We start from the raw sequence: 18457 nt of genomic DNA, 5'->3' as shown, positions 1-18457 counted from the left end.
TGGTCACCTTCCCTGGCTTGACTTTCAGGGCCGTGCTCACTGGGACCCACGTCCCCTATCAGGCGGGATGGCTGCTGCTTCCTTCCGCACAGCCTGCGCTCCGCAAAGCTGAGCGACATGTTCATCCTTTGTCACGCTTCCCCCTCCTGTGCCTTTACCCTTTCCTGCAAGTCCCCTGCCCCATCCCTGCGCCACCTCACCTGACACTGGTGCTGGTGCAAGGCTGGGCTTGAACAGTATGCGGTCCAATAAGTGCTCCCCGACTTGTCACCCGGGGTGGTCTCTTCATGCCTCCCCGTTCTCGTAGTTTTCTCTGTACCTCTCTTACGAAACTGCTGGGCATTTCAGTCACTCGTGGCCATGTTGTCTTATTTCCTTGTTATCCTGTGAGTTTCCCAAGGACACGATTTGCTTCCATCAGTGCATCCTGTACAGCACCTAACGCTCAGTGTAGGGATGAACGAGTGAGTGAGCAAGAGAAGGATTAAACACCCTAATCCCTTCCTCACTGGATTTCCCTTCATAAAATGCTGGTATATAAATACTTCTAAAACCTGTGGTCAACCCATGAGTGCTTTTGCTTCACTGACAGTCAGGTAGAGGTACACCCAGCCCTTCCTATTTGGGCTCCACATCCATGGATTCAACCAGTCACAGGTTAAATATACGTGGGGAAAAAAATTCCAGAAAGTTCCAAAAACCAAGACTTGAATTTGCCATGCAGGCAACTATTTACATAGCATTTACATTGTATTTACAACTATTTACATATCATTTACATTGTATTAGGTATCATGTGATCTAGAGATGATTTAAAGTGTATGGGTGGGTGTGCATAGGTTATATACAAATACTCCCTCATTTTATATAAGGAACTTGAGCATCCACTGATTTTGGTATCCATGGGGGGAGAGGAGGGGCCTGGACTCAATCCTCCTGCATATACTGAGTGATGATTATGCTTTGAAAAAGAGGGAAGTCAGGGATACAAATTGAAAAAAATAAATAGAAGAAAAGGAGTTGAGGTTTTCCCTGAAACCTGGGCAGGTGAAGATGGAACAGAAGTAAAACTAGTTCTGCAGCTTCTTCAAGGGCAGGGAGGGGGCGGGGATCAGATAAGGCACTGATGAAGGTCCACAGCCCAAGCTTTGGCCTGGAGCTGTGGAGGCAGTGGAACTGCGTGACCTGGACAAAGGAGAAGGGTTTGAGAAAGACCCTGGGTTCATCCGAGTCGCTGGACGTGACCAGGACTGTGGCAGGACCCTTGGGGGCAACGCCCACAGCTCTGAGTCCTAAAATCCACAAGGCGCTGGGCACGTGGTGAGAGACCCACACCCAAAGAAAGGGCCTCTTAGCGTGTCCATTGGTACAGCAAAACCATTTCCTGCTCCTCTCTGAGACTTTGGAGGGTAAACTTGTAATGAACAAGGCATAGTAAATAGAAATTAAGGGCACAATAACCAGTATTGCTCATCTGAGATCCATAAAACCATAGTCATATCCTTTGTAGTGTACTGCCTATGTTTTGTTTTAGTGAATAGAGAATGACTTATAAGGACGTTTGCAGGTTTACCTCCAAACTTTGTCCTGTTGATTCCATTTCAACCCATCAGGTCTTCTATCTGGGGGTGTTTGGGAGCCTGACCCACCCTCTGCACTTGGGCAGAGCCTGGTGAATGTTCCTGCCTAATACAGTCACTCTTTGTTTAGAAAAACAGGCATTTACAATGCAGAAACAGGAAATGCTGATGAAGCTAGCAAAATTTCCCACTTAGGAGAATTTTGTTTTTGATGGAGATTACCAGTAATTTCTCACCTTATAATAAATACACAATGTTTTCGTAGTTAGGATCCTACGTATATTCGGGGTGTATTTGGCAAAAATTCTGGGAATTTCTCAAACTGACTTTTAACCTCAGATGCCTAAATGTATCCTTCATGCGTTGTCCTGATTTAGCCTAGTGTGCCTTTTATATAAAAAGGCGTTTTGTAGTGTTTTCAGTGAGTGAGGGTGGTGGTCGATGCAGGGAAAGTGTATAGACCTTGAGTCTGTGAGGACCTGGCTTCAAATCTCAGCTCCCCTTGTAGCAAGGACCGAAGGCAAATGGCTGGAAACCTTTGAGCCTCTCCCACACTCTTCTTTTGAGTGACAGGATTTCTTTTATTCATTTCACAACCTTTATTGTGTACAGATATCTCCTTGGGCACCAGAGATGCTGAGATGAACCAACATCATCATTGAATTGTAGGGGCAGAAAGGACCTCATGTGTGACCTAGTTCAGAGTTTCTCTCTTTCAGACAGAAGCTCAAGGAGGGGGAGTGATTTGCTAGAGGTTGCAGAGTGATAAGCAGGTGGCCCTTTTGTGTAAGGACCCTGCCCATGTGACTCCCAATACTCCCATCCAGTCAGTCACTGAGAAGATGGGTCCATTCTACAGGGCAGGACACTAAGGTTCAAAGAAGTGCGGTGACACATTTATTGGCCTGGCGAATCAGTGATAGGACTATTGCAGGGTCCGGTGCCCCATCACGTGCCCTGTCCCCTCACCTCCTCCCCACCCCCATCCCAGCACGCAGTCCATCCTTCTTCACAAAACACTCAGTGTCTATTCTGCCCCAAGCTGCCTTTGTCTGGGTTGTAAAGGGTGCTGATCTGCAGTCTCTGCCCTTGAGGGGTTTGGTCTGCTTAAGGAAGCATGTGAACAGCAGCTGTCAGGCAAGACCAGATTAGATGGGAGAAGAGAGAAAGATTGCAGAGAGAAAGTGCGTTTGTGTGGGATTCCCAGGGTGTTTGGGACCCACTCGCGTCTCTTCATGGCCGTGGGATCAGGCGTGCATTTGCACTGACTGCTGGGCAGAGAGACCTGTGAGAAACTTGAGGACATCTTGCCACCTCGCTTAATTGGGTCTATCTTCTCTTCTTCAACAGATAGGATCCCGTCCCGTCCTCCAGGATCCGATGGCCCTGGAGAGAGGGCTGCAGGGCCCACGGACACTGCTGACTCTTCAGAACGTGCTGACATGGAGCCAGGTCAGTCTCCTTGTCTGCTCTGATTTTCTGCGTCATCAACTGCAAACCTGTGGTCTTGATGAGAAGTGCCTTCTTGGAATCTGCAAATAAGCATAACATTTGGTTGAAGGCTTTCGCTACTAAGCTGCATGGGAAGCAGAGGAGGTCAAGGCAGAATGGAGGTGGCCTTTTCAGGGAGCAGATGCAGTGGGAGGACTGGCGGCTGCTGGGAGCCAAGCCAGCAGCCAGCATGGCGGGAGGACATGGCAGGCAAGGGCCGGGCATCCGGCCAGGCTGTGATGGAGGAGCTGGCAGCTGGGAAGCACCATGCAGGTCCAGGACCACAGAGGCTGCAGTGGCCATCAGAGTCATTCTGGGGTGCACGAGACCAAGGACAGGGTCCAGAGTTTGGTAGTTACATTTAAAGCTGAGTTGGAGTGGGATGAGGGGCAGAGTTGAGAATGAGGTTGTAGGAGGCGAGTGGGCGGCTGCCCGGAGGACAGGTGGTCTGGGGTCCAGCTGTCCAGAATGGCTCTCTGGAGGCTTTGCTTCCTCTGTCTGTGCAATGACAAAAACAGAGCACACGTGGGTCAGGTAGGAAAAGCAGAAGGATGTTTCAAGCTAGAGAAGGAATATAGCCGAGAGAAAGGTAGGCACACAGATGGAGTCTGCGTCATGAAGAAAGCCCAGACCCAGGGACTGAGCCTTTTATCCAAAACCTACTGTGAAGCCAGCACTTTTTCTTATATTCTGGGCAGTCTTGTGGGGCAGAAGTCTGAGTCTTTCTGGGCTCAGTTACGTTGTAGTGATAAACGAACTCCAGAATCTCAGTGACTTAACACAGCCAGGGGTTATTTCTAACTGAGGTCGGTGGAGGACTCTGCCCCACCTAGTGACTCAGGGCCCAGGCTGATGGACAGTCTGCCATATTTTAGGTGTAGCTTAAATGCTTTGGCCCAGAAGTGACACACAGACCCCGGGCCAGGACTAGTCACAGGGTCCTGCCTGATTTCTAAGGCTCTGGGCAGTGTGGATATTTGATGGGCAAGCACTGCTTCTGCCACAGTAGATATTATGATTTGCATTTGACAGGTAAGAAAACTGAGCCTCAGAGAAATGAATTGTCTTGTCTGAGGTCTCCCAGCTTAAGGGCACCGGAGTCTAGGTCATCCAGAACCTCTGATCCAGGCATTTATGTAGCAACTCAGCAAAGACATATGGAATATTAGCAAGAGGTCCAGCACCACGCTCGGCTCTGGGGATAGATCAGGGAACCAAAACAAAAACAAAGGTAGCCTGTGCTCTCAGGCTGAAGAATGTGATAACTACAAACTGGGATAAATGCTTGGCAGTAGAGACCTGATGGTTCTCTGAGGACACCTGTTAAGACTTTTTGCCTTTCACAGAAAGGGACAGGTAAAACGGGGTCCCACTTATTGAGGCATTGTGCCAAGTACTTCATTTATGCATCTCATTGAACTGCCAACAACCCCATGGGCCAGTTCTTACAATTCCTCTCCCACTGAATCCCTCCTCCTTCACTCACTCTGCCTGCCCAGCAAGGCCCGGCCCCTGCAGCACATCACACAGGCATGGTGCATTCCATCCCCGTGAGCCCTGGGGTTTCCAGGGCAAGCACAGACGTCTATCTTTAAGCCCCCAGTGCCTGAGCCGAGTGACAAGAACACCATCTGGAATTGCAGCCCCTGCCTGTCCCCTCCCCTGAAGTCAGGAGGTAGGAGCCCTTGTTGCCGAGCCAGTCTCCTCCAGCTTAACGCCTGCCTCGGAGATCAGGAAGACAAGGCAAATGGGACACTAATGAAATTCAGAGCGAAAACTAAATTGGGAGGTGTTGCAAATACCATGGAGGAGGGAGTTGTGATTTAAAAGGATCGCGCTTTCTCCAGGGTAGGAGGGGGAATGGGGGCGTGGAGAGAGCACTGGGCTGGAGGTCGTGTCCCACAGGCCTGCCTCTGACACCTCTGTGTGGGGTGGCCCATACATCACTTCAGCTCAGGGGCCTTTCCTTTGATTGACTTGTTTGTTCATTCATGCCTTCCCGCCACCTTGCCAAAAAACATTTGAGTGGGCTAGCGCAATTATGATTGATTAATTAGTTAAGACCAACAGCATTTAATACAAAATTAAGGTAGAAAGTAATGAAGGGAAAAAGCAAAAGGAGAAGAGAAGATTATCAAAGCCACCCAGAAAAGGCATTCTGGGGAAAGGGGATTGCAAACCGCGGTACTGAGGGTGGCACAGGCTCTTGTGACAAGCACGTGGGGCTGTGGATGCTGAAGACCTTTAGGGATGGGAGAGCTCTGGTCCAGATGCAGTAATGACAACAGCCAGTGTCTTAGAGCATTGTCCGTTTCTTCAGTTATAGGCATTGACTGGCTGCTGTGTGCCAGGGACTCTCCATAGCATGCTTTTTCTCTCTATCTCATTGAGTGCTCAGAGGACCCTGCAAAGTGGTTTTTTCAAGCTCATTTTAGAGATAAGATGATTGAGGTTCAGAGACACAGAGTCATCTCTTCAGCCAGGGGTGCCGGGACCACTGGAGATTCACATACAAAGCATGAAGTTAGACCCCTTCCTCACAGCATATACAAATACCAGCTCAGGGTGAATCATCTGCCCAGCCCTGGTGGGTGCCCCTGGGGTAGGCATTGCAGCAGAACCATGTTGGGAGGTGGAGGCCTCCTGGTAGGAGGCTTGGGATGCCAGGCAGAGGAGCTGGGATGTTCTGTTATTCTTGTTTAAGAAAAGAGAAGTCACTGAACGTTTTGGCACAAGCATTGACTTGATGGTATACGGATTGATATGTGCGGAGGACTGTAGTCACCAGCAGGCAGATAGAAGTCATCCAGTACTCATTCAAATTCACTAGCAAATAAAGTCATGTCAGTGATCTACAAGAGAAGGGGAAGGGAGGAAAAGAAGGAGGAAGGAAGCTAACAGCTAACTGAGTGCTCACTGGGTGCCAGGCATTCACCATGTTTTCCAATCATCACAGCCGTCAGGTGGTACTTTCCCCTTTTACAGATGAATAAACTGAGGCATCCGTCCCCCCCTGCCCCAGGATACCTACTAGTAAATGGCAGAGCTGGGACTCAGACACAAGTCATTCTGCTTCTAAAGCCCACGATTGTTTTTCCCACTCCTCCACCCAGGCTTGGCCGCATTTGTTTGATCTAGAATGTTTACTGCTATGTAGTGCCTTTTTAAAATGCGTTTCTATCACGTCTTTCAAATACACTTTCTAGCTCTTGGAGTGTGAACTGGAACACCAGTTATGCTTCTTGGTTCCACCCGTTTGGAGTCTACCATGGCGGCTCCCCTGCACACAGCAGACGGGCAATAATCCCCACTTCTATATTGCTTATTTTTCATAGAAGACATGGCCACAGTTGAGATAGTAACTGTCAGCTAGAGTTATGAGTGACTCAGAGACTGCTGAGTAGTCAGGCCGTGCGGGAACCATCCATTCTGGTTGGCATGGGGACCGGGGAGGTCAGAGGGCTTGGGACAGATCCATTATTTTGCTCAGGGTCAGATTAGAGAAATAATCCTGATTGGAACACCCTGGTTCTTGTGTAAGGCACATAAAAGCTTATGAGGCTAAAAATGTGTTGTCACACATGGAGCCCTTTATGGCGTTGAAGCAAAGATCTACGAACAGTGACTGAAGTCTTACTGTGGGTTAGTTCCTGTGCTGGGCACATGTTTTATTCTCATTATGGAAACCTATGTGTTTTTGGCGCTGCAGGATAGAGATATCCCCATTTTCTAGCAATTAAACTGATACACAGAGGAGAATCCTGCTCAGGGAGCATATGTCCTAGTGCCTGGTGGAGCTGGGGTTTGAAGCCAGGTCTGTTTGACTCATCCTTTGGGAATGCCGCACTGTCCCCCAGCTGGGGAGAAAATGCTGGCTCTGGTCCCGGAGGGGCACCCTGCTTCCCCTTGTGAGGTTCAGCCATCCAAGCAGTGCCTCTGTGCCATCGACACCCTGGTGCTGGTTTCAGGCTCTTTCTGTCCAGACCATCTGTCTATCCTCTGAGGTTCCTTATCCCTCCTCGAGTTTGCACCTTCGTCTTCATTCCAAGTACCTGGAACGCCCACCACCCTACTGTGCCACCATCCTCTTTCAGGATCCAATATCTGCTTAATCAACACTCCTGGACCAAGCGAACATAGAAATGGTCTTAGGAGGAGAAGGAAGGATCAGGTGACCTAAGATCAAGTCCAAAAGTTGTCGCAGATGGAGCTGGAAACCCAAATCCTATTTGTTCAAAAGAAGAATCCTTGGGAGGGAAGCATTTCTAGACAGCCTCCTCTGCTGCTCTGGGATGTGATAAGCGGCCAGCCATGGAAGCCAAGGGTGGACTTCTGCCCTTCCCTGAGGCCTGCCGAGATCAGGGTTCGTGGAATGATGCAGCCACTGCTGCGGATGTCACTGCCCTTCTGCAACCCCTTTAATGTAATCCCTATTTACCTGTCCCCTATCCTCAGAGTGGTGCTGCTAACGGTCCTGGGTGTGCAGAATGATCACAGAGCCATTTATGAGGTTTATTTCCAAACGGGAAGGGCAGTGTCTTTACCCTTGGTGGATTCAATGACAGATCCTCATAAAGGTAGGGCTTGCTTCCTGTTACTAACCACATCTTTAGCTGCACATGTCAGGGGCCAGTTTAGCCAAAGCAGCGGAGGTCCTGGCCTGAAGGCCCCTTTCCTAGGATGCAGGAATCACTATATTGCCTTGACTTACCAGCTATGAAATGGATGCTTTTAGACATCTTCCCCACCCCCCTACTGCTTTTGTGAAAGCTCCCTACGTGGGAAAGAACAGCGAGTTGACATCTAAGTACAGAATCCTTTGCCTCTTTGGAGTCTAACCCTGGTGGAGAAGCTGAGTGTGCAGAAAACATTCGAGGGGTGAGAACAGACATTTGTTGAGTGCCTATTATATGTCAACCACAGCGCTAGGCATTTCACAGTCCATTTAACCCTCACAACTACCCGTGAGGTAAGCATTGTTATTTCTGATTCACAGATGGGGCCGTGGAGCCTCAGAAAGGGTCAGTGACTTTAAGTCACACAGCTGGGAAGTGGGGGAGGCTGGAATTGAGTCAGGGTCATCCACTGCCAAGCCCAGCTTCTTCCCACTGGGTTGAAATTAGTAAGGAGAACAACGGCAGGGAGAACTATTGTTTCCGGCATGCTCACAACACGCCTGGCTTGTATCAGCTCGCTGAATCCCAGCCATACCCCGGGAATCTCAGGTTCTGTCACCATCCCCAGTGCACAAGTGACGTGAGGAAATCAAGGCACAGAGAAGTGCTTTCAGAATGAAACGTTTTCCAAAAGTGGGTGTCCAGAAGGTCAGCCCCAGCCATCTGTCACCGTTGGCTGCTCTGTCATAAATCCCTCTTGTCGACAGTAAGCACAAGCCTTGCTCACAGGATGGACTTTATAATATTTGGTTATTGGTAATTAACACCACGATGTTCTTGCCAAACCACTGGAATTGGTATCCTGGTTGCTGTGAACAGCCTGTGCTAGCCAGTGAGCTGCCCCCTTGCTGTGGGAGACCCCTGGTAGGTCAGGGAATGCTGGAGGTGGAATTCCAGGGTCAGGAGTCAGGCATGTTAGAAGGGTAAAGAGTGGAAGAGAGCGGACTCCAGAATCAGACCGATGGAGTCCAAGGCTGGCTCACCAGCTCTGGGCTCTGAGTAAGTTACATAATCTCTGCTTCAGTTTCCTGCTACATTAAATGGTTATAATAAGAGTCAGTGGGCTACTGTAAGGATTTAACATCATGTAAGATGCTTACCATTAGGGGTAGCCCAAGAAAACAGGTGCCTCAAAGCTGTGATCTGCTCTATTATAGAATATTAATTGGCAGAGTTAGACTTATGAGGTGACCTAGTTCCACATTTTAATTTGCAGATGAGGACACTGAGGCCCAGAGACAGGCAGTGACTGGCCTGAGACACACAGCATTTTAGTTTTCTGATTCCCATGCCAAGGTTTATTCTGATACTGCATGCTGTATTTAGAACAGCCTGAAGAAGCCCATGCATCAGTCTTATTTCTCAAAGTTTTAGTTGGTTATCTTTCGACCTGTTTTAACATTTTTGAGAGTCTATTCTTTGTTTCTCCTTTGACTATCCTTACATATTTCTTTAGTGCTATACCTATTTATTTTATTTTCTGAATCTGGTCATTTCAGCACCTGTAGCATAGCTCTGATTCTTTTGTTCACTATTTCTGCTGCCTCTTGCTCGCAGTGGCTTACTTCCTCACGTGTTCAGTGATTTTTCAGATCATGGGTGCGTGATTGTTAAAACTCTGTGAGGCTTCTTTGAGGCTTGAGCTGACAATGTGGTGCTCCAGAAAGGATCTGCATTTGCTTCTGCCTGGAGGAACCACCAACTTGGGGTCGCTTTGAATTCAATGCTCAGCTTGGACTTAAGGTATTTTTTCCAGCCACAAGGTAATAGGCAGCCAGGGGCCAGCCCCAGGTGGGGACCGTTTTGTGACTGGGCACTTTCAGAGGAGAATTTTACATTTTCCTCATTTCCCTTCACCCAGCCCCACGGCCACGTTTGCTCACCGGCTCCTTCAGTGGGGTGGGATTTCATTTTTCTGATTCACCTATTCACTAAGGCGTAAATGCCTCCTTTTTAAGTCCTAGCCTTAAGTGAGGTCTCAGTCTGACTTCTACTTTTTGAAGGAGTTTGACCTTGCTTCTGTCCTTGGCCCTTTAACACTAAAAGTTCCGGACTGTCAGGGAGTGGCAGATACCCCAGGACTGCCCCCTACTCAGTGCTTGGGAATCTCTTGGGATTTTTGTGGTCATTTTGACCTCTGAGGATTTTCTTCTGTTTCTTGACAGGTAAACTCTATTTTTTTAATTGTTTGTGTGTTAGTCTAACCTGATATTTTCCCGCATCCTGCATTAGGGGAATTCCTTAGCGTGAGCAGGCAGCCGTATTGCCGGGTAGGTGTTGAAATTGGTCATCACCATCTTTTTTTTGGTGTGAACATCGGCTCAGCAGCTAGGGTTTCCCTGGTTGCTGCAGGTTTATTGTATTTTTGCTCCAGAGTCCACAAAGATGCCAAGACATCCGAGGGGCAGTTTCCCTGTCACAGGCCAAGCTCATCTCTCAGTGTCCTCTCCATCACGCACTCGTCATAGATGTCACCCTGTGCTCATCCCAGCCCCACAGGGCCCTTGACCAAGTCCATTACCTATAGATGTTGTCGAATGAAAACTCTGGTTTTGTGACAGGTGTCTGGAAGGTGCCACATCCTGAGGGCTGACCTGCATGGTTTTGGGGTGATCCAGCTGTCCCCGATGTGGTCCTTGCTGGAGCTTTAGCCAAGCGCAGCCGAGGGAGCATGACAAGCTTACATTCATTTGCCCGTCGGTTTACTCTCTCCACATTTACTGAGCGCCTGCTCCATGCTGCACCCCTGTTAGCCTTGGGAGGCAGGCGGATCAGCCACAGTCCTTACTCCTGTGTACGGGGCCATTTACATGGACAGTGACCACTGAGTCTGATCACCACTTTGGTATAATGAGACTGTAGGTGGAAGGGGGCTCTCCAAGCCTCAGGTAGAGATGTCTAGGCAGGCTGTCACAGGAAGTGGCAAGTGAATCTAAAATCTAAGGAACAGATAACAAATCTGGGAACAAAAGACCAGGACTCACCAGTCCCTCAAAAGAAAACGAATGCTCCGCTTGAGACGAGATGGTCCAGCTGATTTTCCTTCTCAGTCTTGGTTTGTGGGTAGACAGTGCTCTCGTCCACTCGGGGGCCAACACTTTGAGAATCACCGGTGTAGCTTATGCATCCTTAACAGGGGTACCATCATCCCCAAGGGGACAAAACTGGTTCTGGGGGGTTAGAGGTGAAAAAAATCTTAGTTATTACAATGGTTTGTGGCCTCCAAAGAGTCCAGTACATAAACAGACCTACAGTATATGTGTGATATTAAAATTTCATAGGAAGTAGGGGAGATCTGGAGGGAAAAAAATGTCTGTAAAGTCTCTTTAGCAGCTGGGGTGGGGGAGTGGGGTGGGAGTTTGGTGGAAAGGATTATAATGAAAAAAACACCGAGAACCACTGGTGTAACTGAATCAGCAGTAGCGTTGGAGCCAGATACACCTGTCTAAAGTCAGCAGCCTCATATAACAAACTGTATAATCTTGGACAAATTAATAGCTCTCTGTGTGCCTCAGTTTCCTTATCTGCAAAATGGGATAAGAACAGCTCCCCTCACAAGGTTGTCCAGAGGATTGAATGAAATTATACACGTCAGTCTCCTGGCACTTAGTAGGTACTCATAATAAATGTTACTCAGCGTGAGTTCCCTGCCACCATCCAGCCACACACACATGGGTTCAAGAGAGGGCCCAGAGCAGATGAGACGCGTTGAGGGAGTTTTCTTAACTGCAGGCCATGAACAGCCTGCACTGGAGAACCCCCACTCTGGGACCACGTGAATGTGCAGTGTCCCACAAGCTCTTGGAATTATCTAAGAGAGGGGTCCGTGATCCACATGAGTTATCAAAGACAACGTTTCCTGGTTCTTCCTTCAGAGACACAATTAATATTCAACCAGTTTGGAGCCAAATAATATCAAGGACGCTGAGATATCCAGGTGGAGTTAGAGCTTACGGGTGATTATCTTTTCAGGGAGAGAGTCTGAGGTTTTCCCCGGGGTGGGTGTTGGTTACTTTGGGGGCTCAGCTCGAGCTCCTGACTTCTGTATCACCATTTTGGGAAGAAACTGTTGACCCAGGACTGGCCAGGTGGGGTGTGAGGAGAAGGGAGTAATCCATGGAAAGACGGAGGAAGAACAGCAGGAGAAGTCTGGGGAGGTTGGAGGGCCCTTCTTGGTTACCCCGAGATTCTGTCTGCATTCTCTGTCGGCACCCTCACCAGTGCCCCAGCGAGGGCCTGCGGAGAGTAGTTACCTGAATAATGCCTGGCACATAACAGGCCCTCATTCCAAATATGTTGAATGAGTAAGTAACTTTCTCCCCTCCCCCCAGTAATGATAACTAGCATCATTATTAAATAATGCACTGCGTGTTTTACTGCTTTATCTCACTTAACCCTCACAGCAACTCAACTACTATTTTCTTCTTCGTCATCCTCCTCCTCATCATCCCCCTTTTATAGATGAGGAAACTGAGGCTGAGAAGTAGCACGTTGCCCCAGACGACTGAGTTGCAGAGCTAGAGCCAGCAGCCACTCACCCGCTCGACTTCCAACCCTGGGCTCATGGCCACTCTGCCGTTACTGGATCTTCCAGAGGACATGGCCAGAGGCTGGTGCACTTCTGGAAACCAGGGCTTGGCAGGAGGAAGGGAGGGAGAGCTTCCTTTCCAGCAGTGGGCCTGGTTGCTCCCCCTCCCCCCTCCCCCCGTCTTCCCAGCACCTCCGCTACCCCGATTCCCGTCGAGGCCTGTCCACGTCAGGTGTGACTGGAGCGTGGCCGCCTCCCCATCACTGACACACAGACCAAGCCTGCAAAGCAGGGAGCGGGGCTGTGCCCCAAGGAGCCAGGCAGAGGGGCCTTCCTCCTGGCACCTGCTCTGTTTCCCCATAAGGCTTGTCTTCCGCACTGATGAACAGTGTCTGAGCGGGTTCATTATCTCTGCTCAGAACATGTCAGGACATGGGCCGAGCAAATCCAAACGTGGTCTGGAGAAATTCTCCACATCTCCCCCAGCTTCTCAAGCCCTGGGCTCCCCCCTTCTCACTCTCCTCCCCGCCACCTAAGGAAACACACACACACACACATGCACAAGAAAGACAGGGAGTTGGGAGGTACCGGAGATAAGCGAGGCTATGAAATAATGAGATATTCTCTCCCTCTGTAAAGCACGTTGCGGTTGGCCAGGATCATCCTGTATGTCTGTGTGGTTCATCTGTACAATAGCCTTTGCAGCGGTGGGGGTTGCTGGGGGGTGAGGGCATGCTCAGCCATGGGCACTCTGGGTTCTCCTGAAGGGGTGGCCAGGCTGGAGGACCTCTGACATCTCCTTACCCAACCTCCTTCCCACCTAACCCCACAGAGGAGGAAACCTGCAGCTCAAGCAGGTGGTAAGTGGCAGAGCAAGGGCTTGAACTGGAACCCACTAATCACAAAGGCTGCGACCTTCCCCTCTGTCGTGTGGGGATGTCTCAGAGATGGAAAGAAGCCCTGGACAGACACTGGGCGCAGAGCAGTGGGCAAAATAGGAGCACAGCATCCAGGTTTGGAAAAATACTGACCGGGGGTTTCACTGTGCTTGTGTGTCATCTTGGAGGCTGTGGGGTGTGTTCTGATCCAGCCATGCCTAGTGGAGGCTTAGAGTGGGGAGACGGAGTGGATGTGGGTTTGGTGGGTCTGGAACCCTCTGGAGAGAGGATGCTTCTTGTGCTGGTTTAGCATCCTCACCAGATGCCTGAAATTACAGAAAGAGGTGTTGCCTTATTGTCCAAAACAAGCTTACTATTATCTTGCCAACAAACTAACATGCAAAATAGGGGAAAGGCTCACCACACAAGCAATAAAAGCAAGGAGTTGAGCCTTCAGAGGTGTAGAGGAGGAAGCTTAGGGAGGCCTCCCAGATAGCATCCCCAAAACAGAGGTCTGCTTGTAACCCTTTCTCCTTAGTGATTCGCTCTGGCTTCCCCTTGTCCTCCAGACGAATCCCAGACTTCTCATCCTAGAGGGCCCTGGAGTGTCCCTTTTCTCAGAAGAGTTTATCATAAACAGCAAGGAACTCGCATTCTGGGTTCAAATCCCGACTCTCCTCCTTCCAAGGTGTGTCACCTGTGCCTCTGTAACGCCAAGTGTAAAACTGACACGGTAGTAATTTGTTGTGTTGGTTGTTAGGATCAAGTGAGATGTTACACATAAAGCTGTTGGCACAGCACCTGGCCTGGAGAGTCCTCAGTCAGTGTGAGTTGTGATATTATTATTAGCAGCAGTGGTAGTAGCTGTAATCAGAGTACTTTGTAGCCCCTGGGCCTTTGCACATGTTCTTTCCATGGACTGGGGAGCCCTTTGGATACTTTGAGCCTGTCAGAGCCCTCCTCACTCACCCAGGCCCACCTGGAAGGGGAGCTCTGTGGCAGCTCGCTCTGACCTAGGCAGGAGTCTTGATCCAGCCTCTCCCCCATGGTGAGCAGCCACAGAGCCCCAGTGGGCTTCTCAGCATGTTGGAGTTCTCTGGGGACAGGGGTCATTTCTGGGTGTCCTAGCTGGGGCCTCCTGAGGGCAGGGTGCCTGAGCACCTGACAGCCCCCTGGGGATGTTTGCTGCATGAATCTGTCACTGCCCCACCTTCTGCCCAAGACTAAGAAAGTCATAACTGGTGTTTACAGGGATTTCGGAAGCAGGTACAAGCTCCCTGGGCAGGGGTGTAGGCGGTATCAGGAAGCCAGGGCTACACCTGTCTCCCTGCACCTGGCAGTAACAGATAGGATCAGGGCCTCATTATCCACCCACTGAAAGAGAATCCCCAAACAGCTTTAACCTCAAGTGAGAGGAAAGTTCCCAGCGTTTCCTGTTCCTTCCAGCTGGCTTTCTCTAGTCCAACACTGTTCACTGTTCAGGCAGCCACTTTGCTGCAATTCTGGATTTTTCTCAAGGGCCTCCAGGAGATACCGGACTTCATTCTGTCTCCCTTGAGCACTACCACCGCTTCTTCTGCTCTTTGTGTGATTTTCTCATGTGGGGGCAGCCCAGCTGCTCACTAGGGCCAGGGAAGGGGCTCTGTGACCAGAGAGGGGATTTCTCTAGACACTTGGCCCAGAGAGTGAAGGACGTGGACAGGCTTCCTTGTGTCCATGTGAGGCTTAGGACCTCAGAGCATGTAGGTGTCCAGGTCCCACTTTCTGAACACTAGGTCTGCGGGGGACCCAGAGCCTTGGCCCCAGTCGTCCCCCTGAGCCCTGCCCTCTGGGCTGCCCTCTCTTCTGCACAAGGCTGGGCCAGCATTAGTAGTATCTCTTTCTTCCTCTCTTCCCTTCTTTCAAATATTCTTTGCATCAAAAAGTAGAATAAATAGTATAGTGAAAATCCAAATAACTACCTCCCAATTGAAGAATTAAACATTACAGGGATATTACTATATAGAAAATAGATAAACTACAAGGTCCTACTGTATAGCACAGGGAACTATATCCAGTACCTTGTAATGGCCTATAATGAAAAAGAATATGAAAAAAAAAATATATATATATATATGAATCACTGTGCTGGACACCAGGAACTAACACATTGTAAATCAATTATACTTTAATTAAAAAAATATAAATAAAATGATACAAAAAATTTTTTAAATTAAAAAACAAACAAAAACACTATAGGCATTGTCATAGCCATACACTGGGATGAGTCCAGACGTCCTTCACAAAGTGAAGGGTGAAACACGTTGTGGAAAGGAAGGGGCTAGTGACACCTGCAGCGACTTGGTTGGGTTTCTAGGGAATCACGCTGTGCCAAAAAAAAAAAAAAAAAGCCAATCCCAAATCATTACATACTATATGATCCCATTGATAGAACATTTTCAAAGTGACCGAAATTTGAAAGTGGAGGTCAGGCTGGTGGTTGACAGGGTTTAGGAACAGGGCGAGGTGTCGGAGGGGAGGGGCGGGGCTTGTGGAGGAGCAACACAGAGATCCTTGCAGCGAAGGAGCTCTCTTAGTGTCCTGACTGTGATGGTGGATACACCCCTCTGCACACACACACATGAATACAAGTAACACTGGGGAAATCTGAATGAGACTGGTGGATTGTATCAATATCAGTCTCCTGGCTGTGACAGTACGTTAGTGCCTTTGCAAAATGTTACCATTGTGGAAACTGGGCAACATATATAAGGGATCTCTGTACTGTTTCTTACAACTGCTTGTGAATCTGCAATTACCTCAATAAAAGTTTCACTTAAAAAAATAAAAGATTTTGCAAATCAGTTCTAAAAAGAAATAGTAGAGATACAGTTGAAGACCCCAGTGTGCACCCCATTCTCATTCCTCTCCTTCCTGAGAAGCAGCGAGTATCCAGAATTTAGAACTGCTCATTCCCACACCTGTTTTTAGACTTTTACTACATATGTATGTAGGAATAAGTAATGTAGTATTGTTTGGTATATTTTTAAACTTTGTATACATTTATTTGGTTTGAATTTACCTACTGTGTATAGCCCACTGGGTGACTATAGCAGAGTTTATTATGCTATTTCTCTCATTGATGGACGTGACTATCCCCAGTCTTCTGGTATAAATTTTGCTGCAATGGACCTACTTGTTCATGTCCTGCTGAGCCATGTGCAGGAGTTTATCCAGGTGATACCCTCAGGGCACATGGAATGTCTGAGTCACAGGGCATGTGCATCCTTAGTTCTACTTGAATGGCTGGGTCAAAGGGCATGTGTATCTTTAGTTCTACTAAACAGTGCCAAACTTGTTTCCAAGTTATATCTATTTACTCTGCCTCAGACAGTGTATCAGAACATTTGGGGCTGTGCATCTTTGCCAGTGTGATAATGTCAGACTTTTTAATTTTTGCCAACCCAGTGGGTGTGAAATAGGATCCTCCCGTTTAAATTCCCTTGGCTTCTTCTTCCATGAATCGTGATTATCGGTGCCCACATCCTATCTCTTCCACCCAGACCAGGAGCTTCTAGACACATGTTCCCAGATATATGTGCCTAACTTAAAATAGGGGCTTAAGGTTTGTTGAATGAATGAAAAAAATAATAATAATTCTAGATGCTCTTACTCAGAAGGATCATGGTTCTTTTCTTTTTCATCCTTCTTAAATATTTAGTTATGGGCTTTAAAAAAATAATATCCTTGTTTAGACAATTCACCCATTTAAAGTATATGATTCAATAATTTTTAGTATATGCACAGAGTTGTGCAACCATCACCAACATCAATTTTAGAACATTTTTATCTCCGCCTCCTCCCCCAAATACCCATACCTACTACAGTCACTCCAGATTTCTCCTGAACCCCCCGCCCTAAGCAACCGCTCATCTACTCTCTGTCTCTGTGGATTTTCCTGTTCTAAACGTTTCATGTAAATGTAATCATCCAATCTGGGCTCTTTTGTAACTCGCTTCTTGCACTCAGCATAATGTTTTAGTGTGTACTTTGTGCACACACAAAAAGTACTTCATTTCTTTTTATTGTTGAATGAATTCCATTGTATGGCTATACCACAGTTTATTTATCAATTCATCAGTCAATAGACATTTGGGTTGCTTTTCACTTTTTTACTATTATGAATCATGCTGCTATGAGCACTCATATACAAATTTCTTTGTGGATCTACGTTTTTCTTTCTCTTGGGTGTATACCTAGGTAAGGAATTCTTAGATCATATGGTAAATCTACATGTAACCATTTAAGGAGCTGCCAGACTGTTTCCAAGTGCCTGTAGCATTTTATGTTCCCACTAGCAATATGTGAGAGTCCCAATTTCTCTACACCCTCGTCAACACTTATTATTATCTGTCTTTTTGATTATCTCATTTCACAATCATGGGCTTTTGAATCAAGCAGTCAGGGCTAGAATCCCAGTTTTGTTGTCTCCTAGCTCTGAGACAATAATTAATTTTTCCCTCCATTTCCTTTCTCTGTAAAATGGGATTAATCATACCCACTGTCCAGGACAGTTGTGAGGGAGGATTAAATAAAGCAAAAGGCTTGTAAAGCCCTTAGCAGAGTCAGGGATGCAGCCAGCTCTCCTTGGAACAAAGCAATAGAGATAGCTTATCATTGCAGGTCTCCTCCAGTCTGCTGTCTTCCTCTAGTCCTCTGTCTCCATTGTCTGGGAGCTAAGCTGGGAGTGAAAGGTCCAGAGAGCTGCCCATTGTTAATGCCCAGAGCTCAGAGCAGATGCTAGAACAGTCCCCCTGTAGGACCAACTCCCAGAGCCTTCAGAAGTCACTGCTGTGTGCTGTCCTGCCCTGGCAGGGTCTCACGAGGCCATTGCCCACCCTAGGCAGGGCAGAAGGGCAGAGAACCTTAGCAGGCCCCAGTTTAGGAAGACTCAAATTGGATCTGAACCATTTGAGTTTATTTAAATTGGTTTTTCCTTCCTTTTCTTTGGCAGGAGCCCCAATTTTCATTCCATCATTTTTGCAACAATCACAAACATTATCTGCACACCCAGGCATTGTATAAGAAAAGAAGGGAAAAGATGATTGCTTACTGATTGCTACTGTTGTTCATTTCTGTGCTGACTCTGTGGAAGGGAAGGACACAGCTGCATGTCAGAGCAGCAGAGAACAGTAATGCCAGGGTGTGGGGAGGGAGGACGAGGCAAAGTTCCTCACTGTGGGGGAGACCTGGCAGCCAGAGTGGCAGTGGCTCCTGGCACAGGGTGTCTGTTCATGGCCGTGACACAGCCAGGAGGCAGAGGCT

At 48.1% G+C, this 18457-nt stretch overlaps 1 protein-coding gene across 10 annotated transcripts in view; it reads left to right on the top strand.

Annotated features, from left to right (window-relative positions):
* TENM4 (teneurin transmembrane protein 4) overlaps positions 1 to 18457 on the top strand; it is a 743689-nt gene that overhangs the window by 246556 nt on the left and 478676 nt on the right. For all 10 annotated transcript variants that reach the window (XR_012509759.1, XM_074372753.1, XM_074372746.1 and 7 more), the window contains one exon: positions 2931 to 3032. Coding sequence is in view for 7 of the 10 variants with exons in the window: in XM_074372753.1 (XP_074228854.1) it covers positions 3023 to 3032 (10 nt within the window). In the remaining 3 variants the exon portion in view is untranslated. The remainder of the gene's footprint in view (positions 1 to 2930; positions 3033 to 18457) is intronic.

Source organism: Camelus bactrianus, chromosome 10 (assembly GCF_048773025.1).
Source record: "Camelus bactrianus isolate YW-2024 breed Bactrian camel chromosome 10, ASM4877302v1, whole genome shotgun sequence".
NCBI classification, from domain to species: domain Eukaryota; kingdom Metazoa; phylum Chordata; class Mammalia; order Artiodactyla; family Camelidae; genus Camelus; species Camelus bactrianus.
This window is presented reverse-complemented; position numbering and strand designations above follow the sequence as displayed.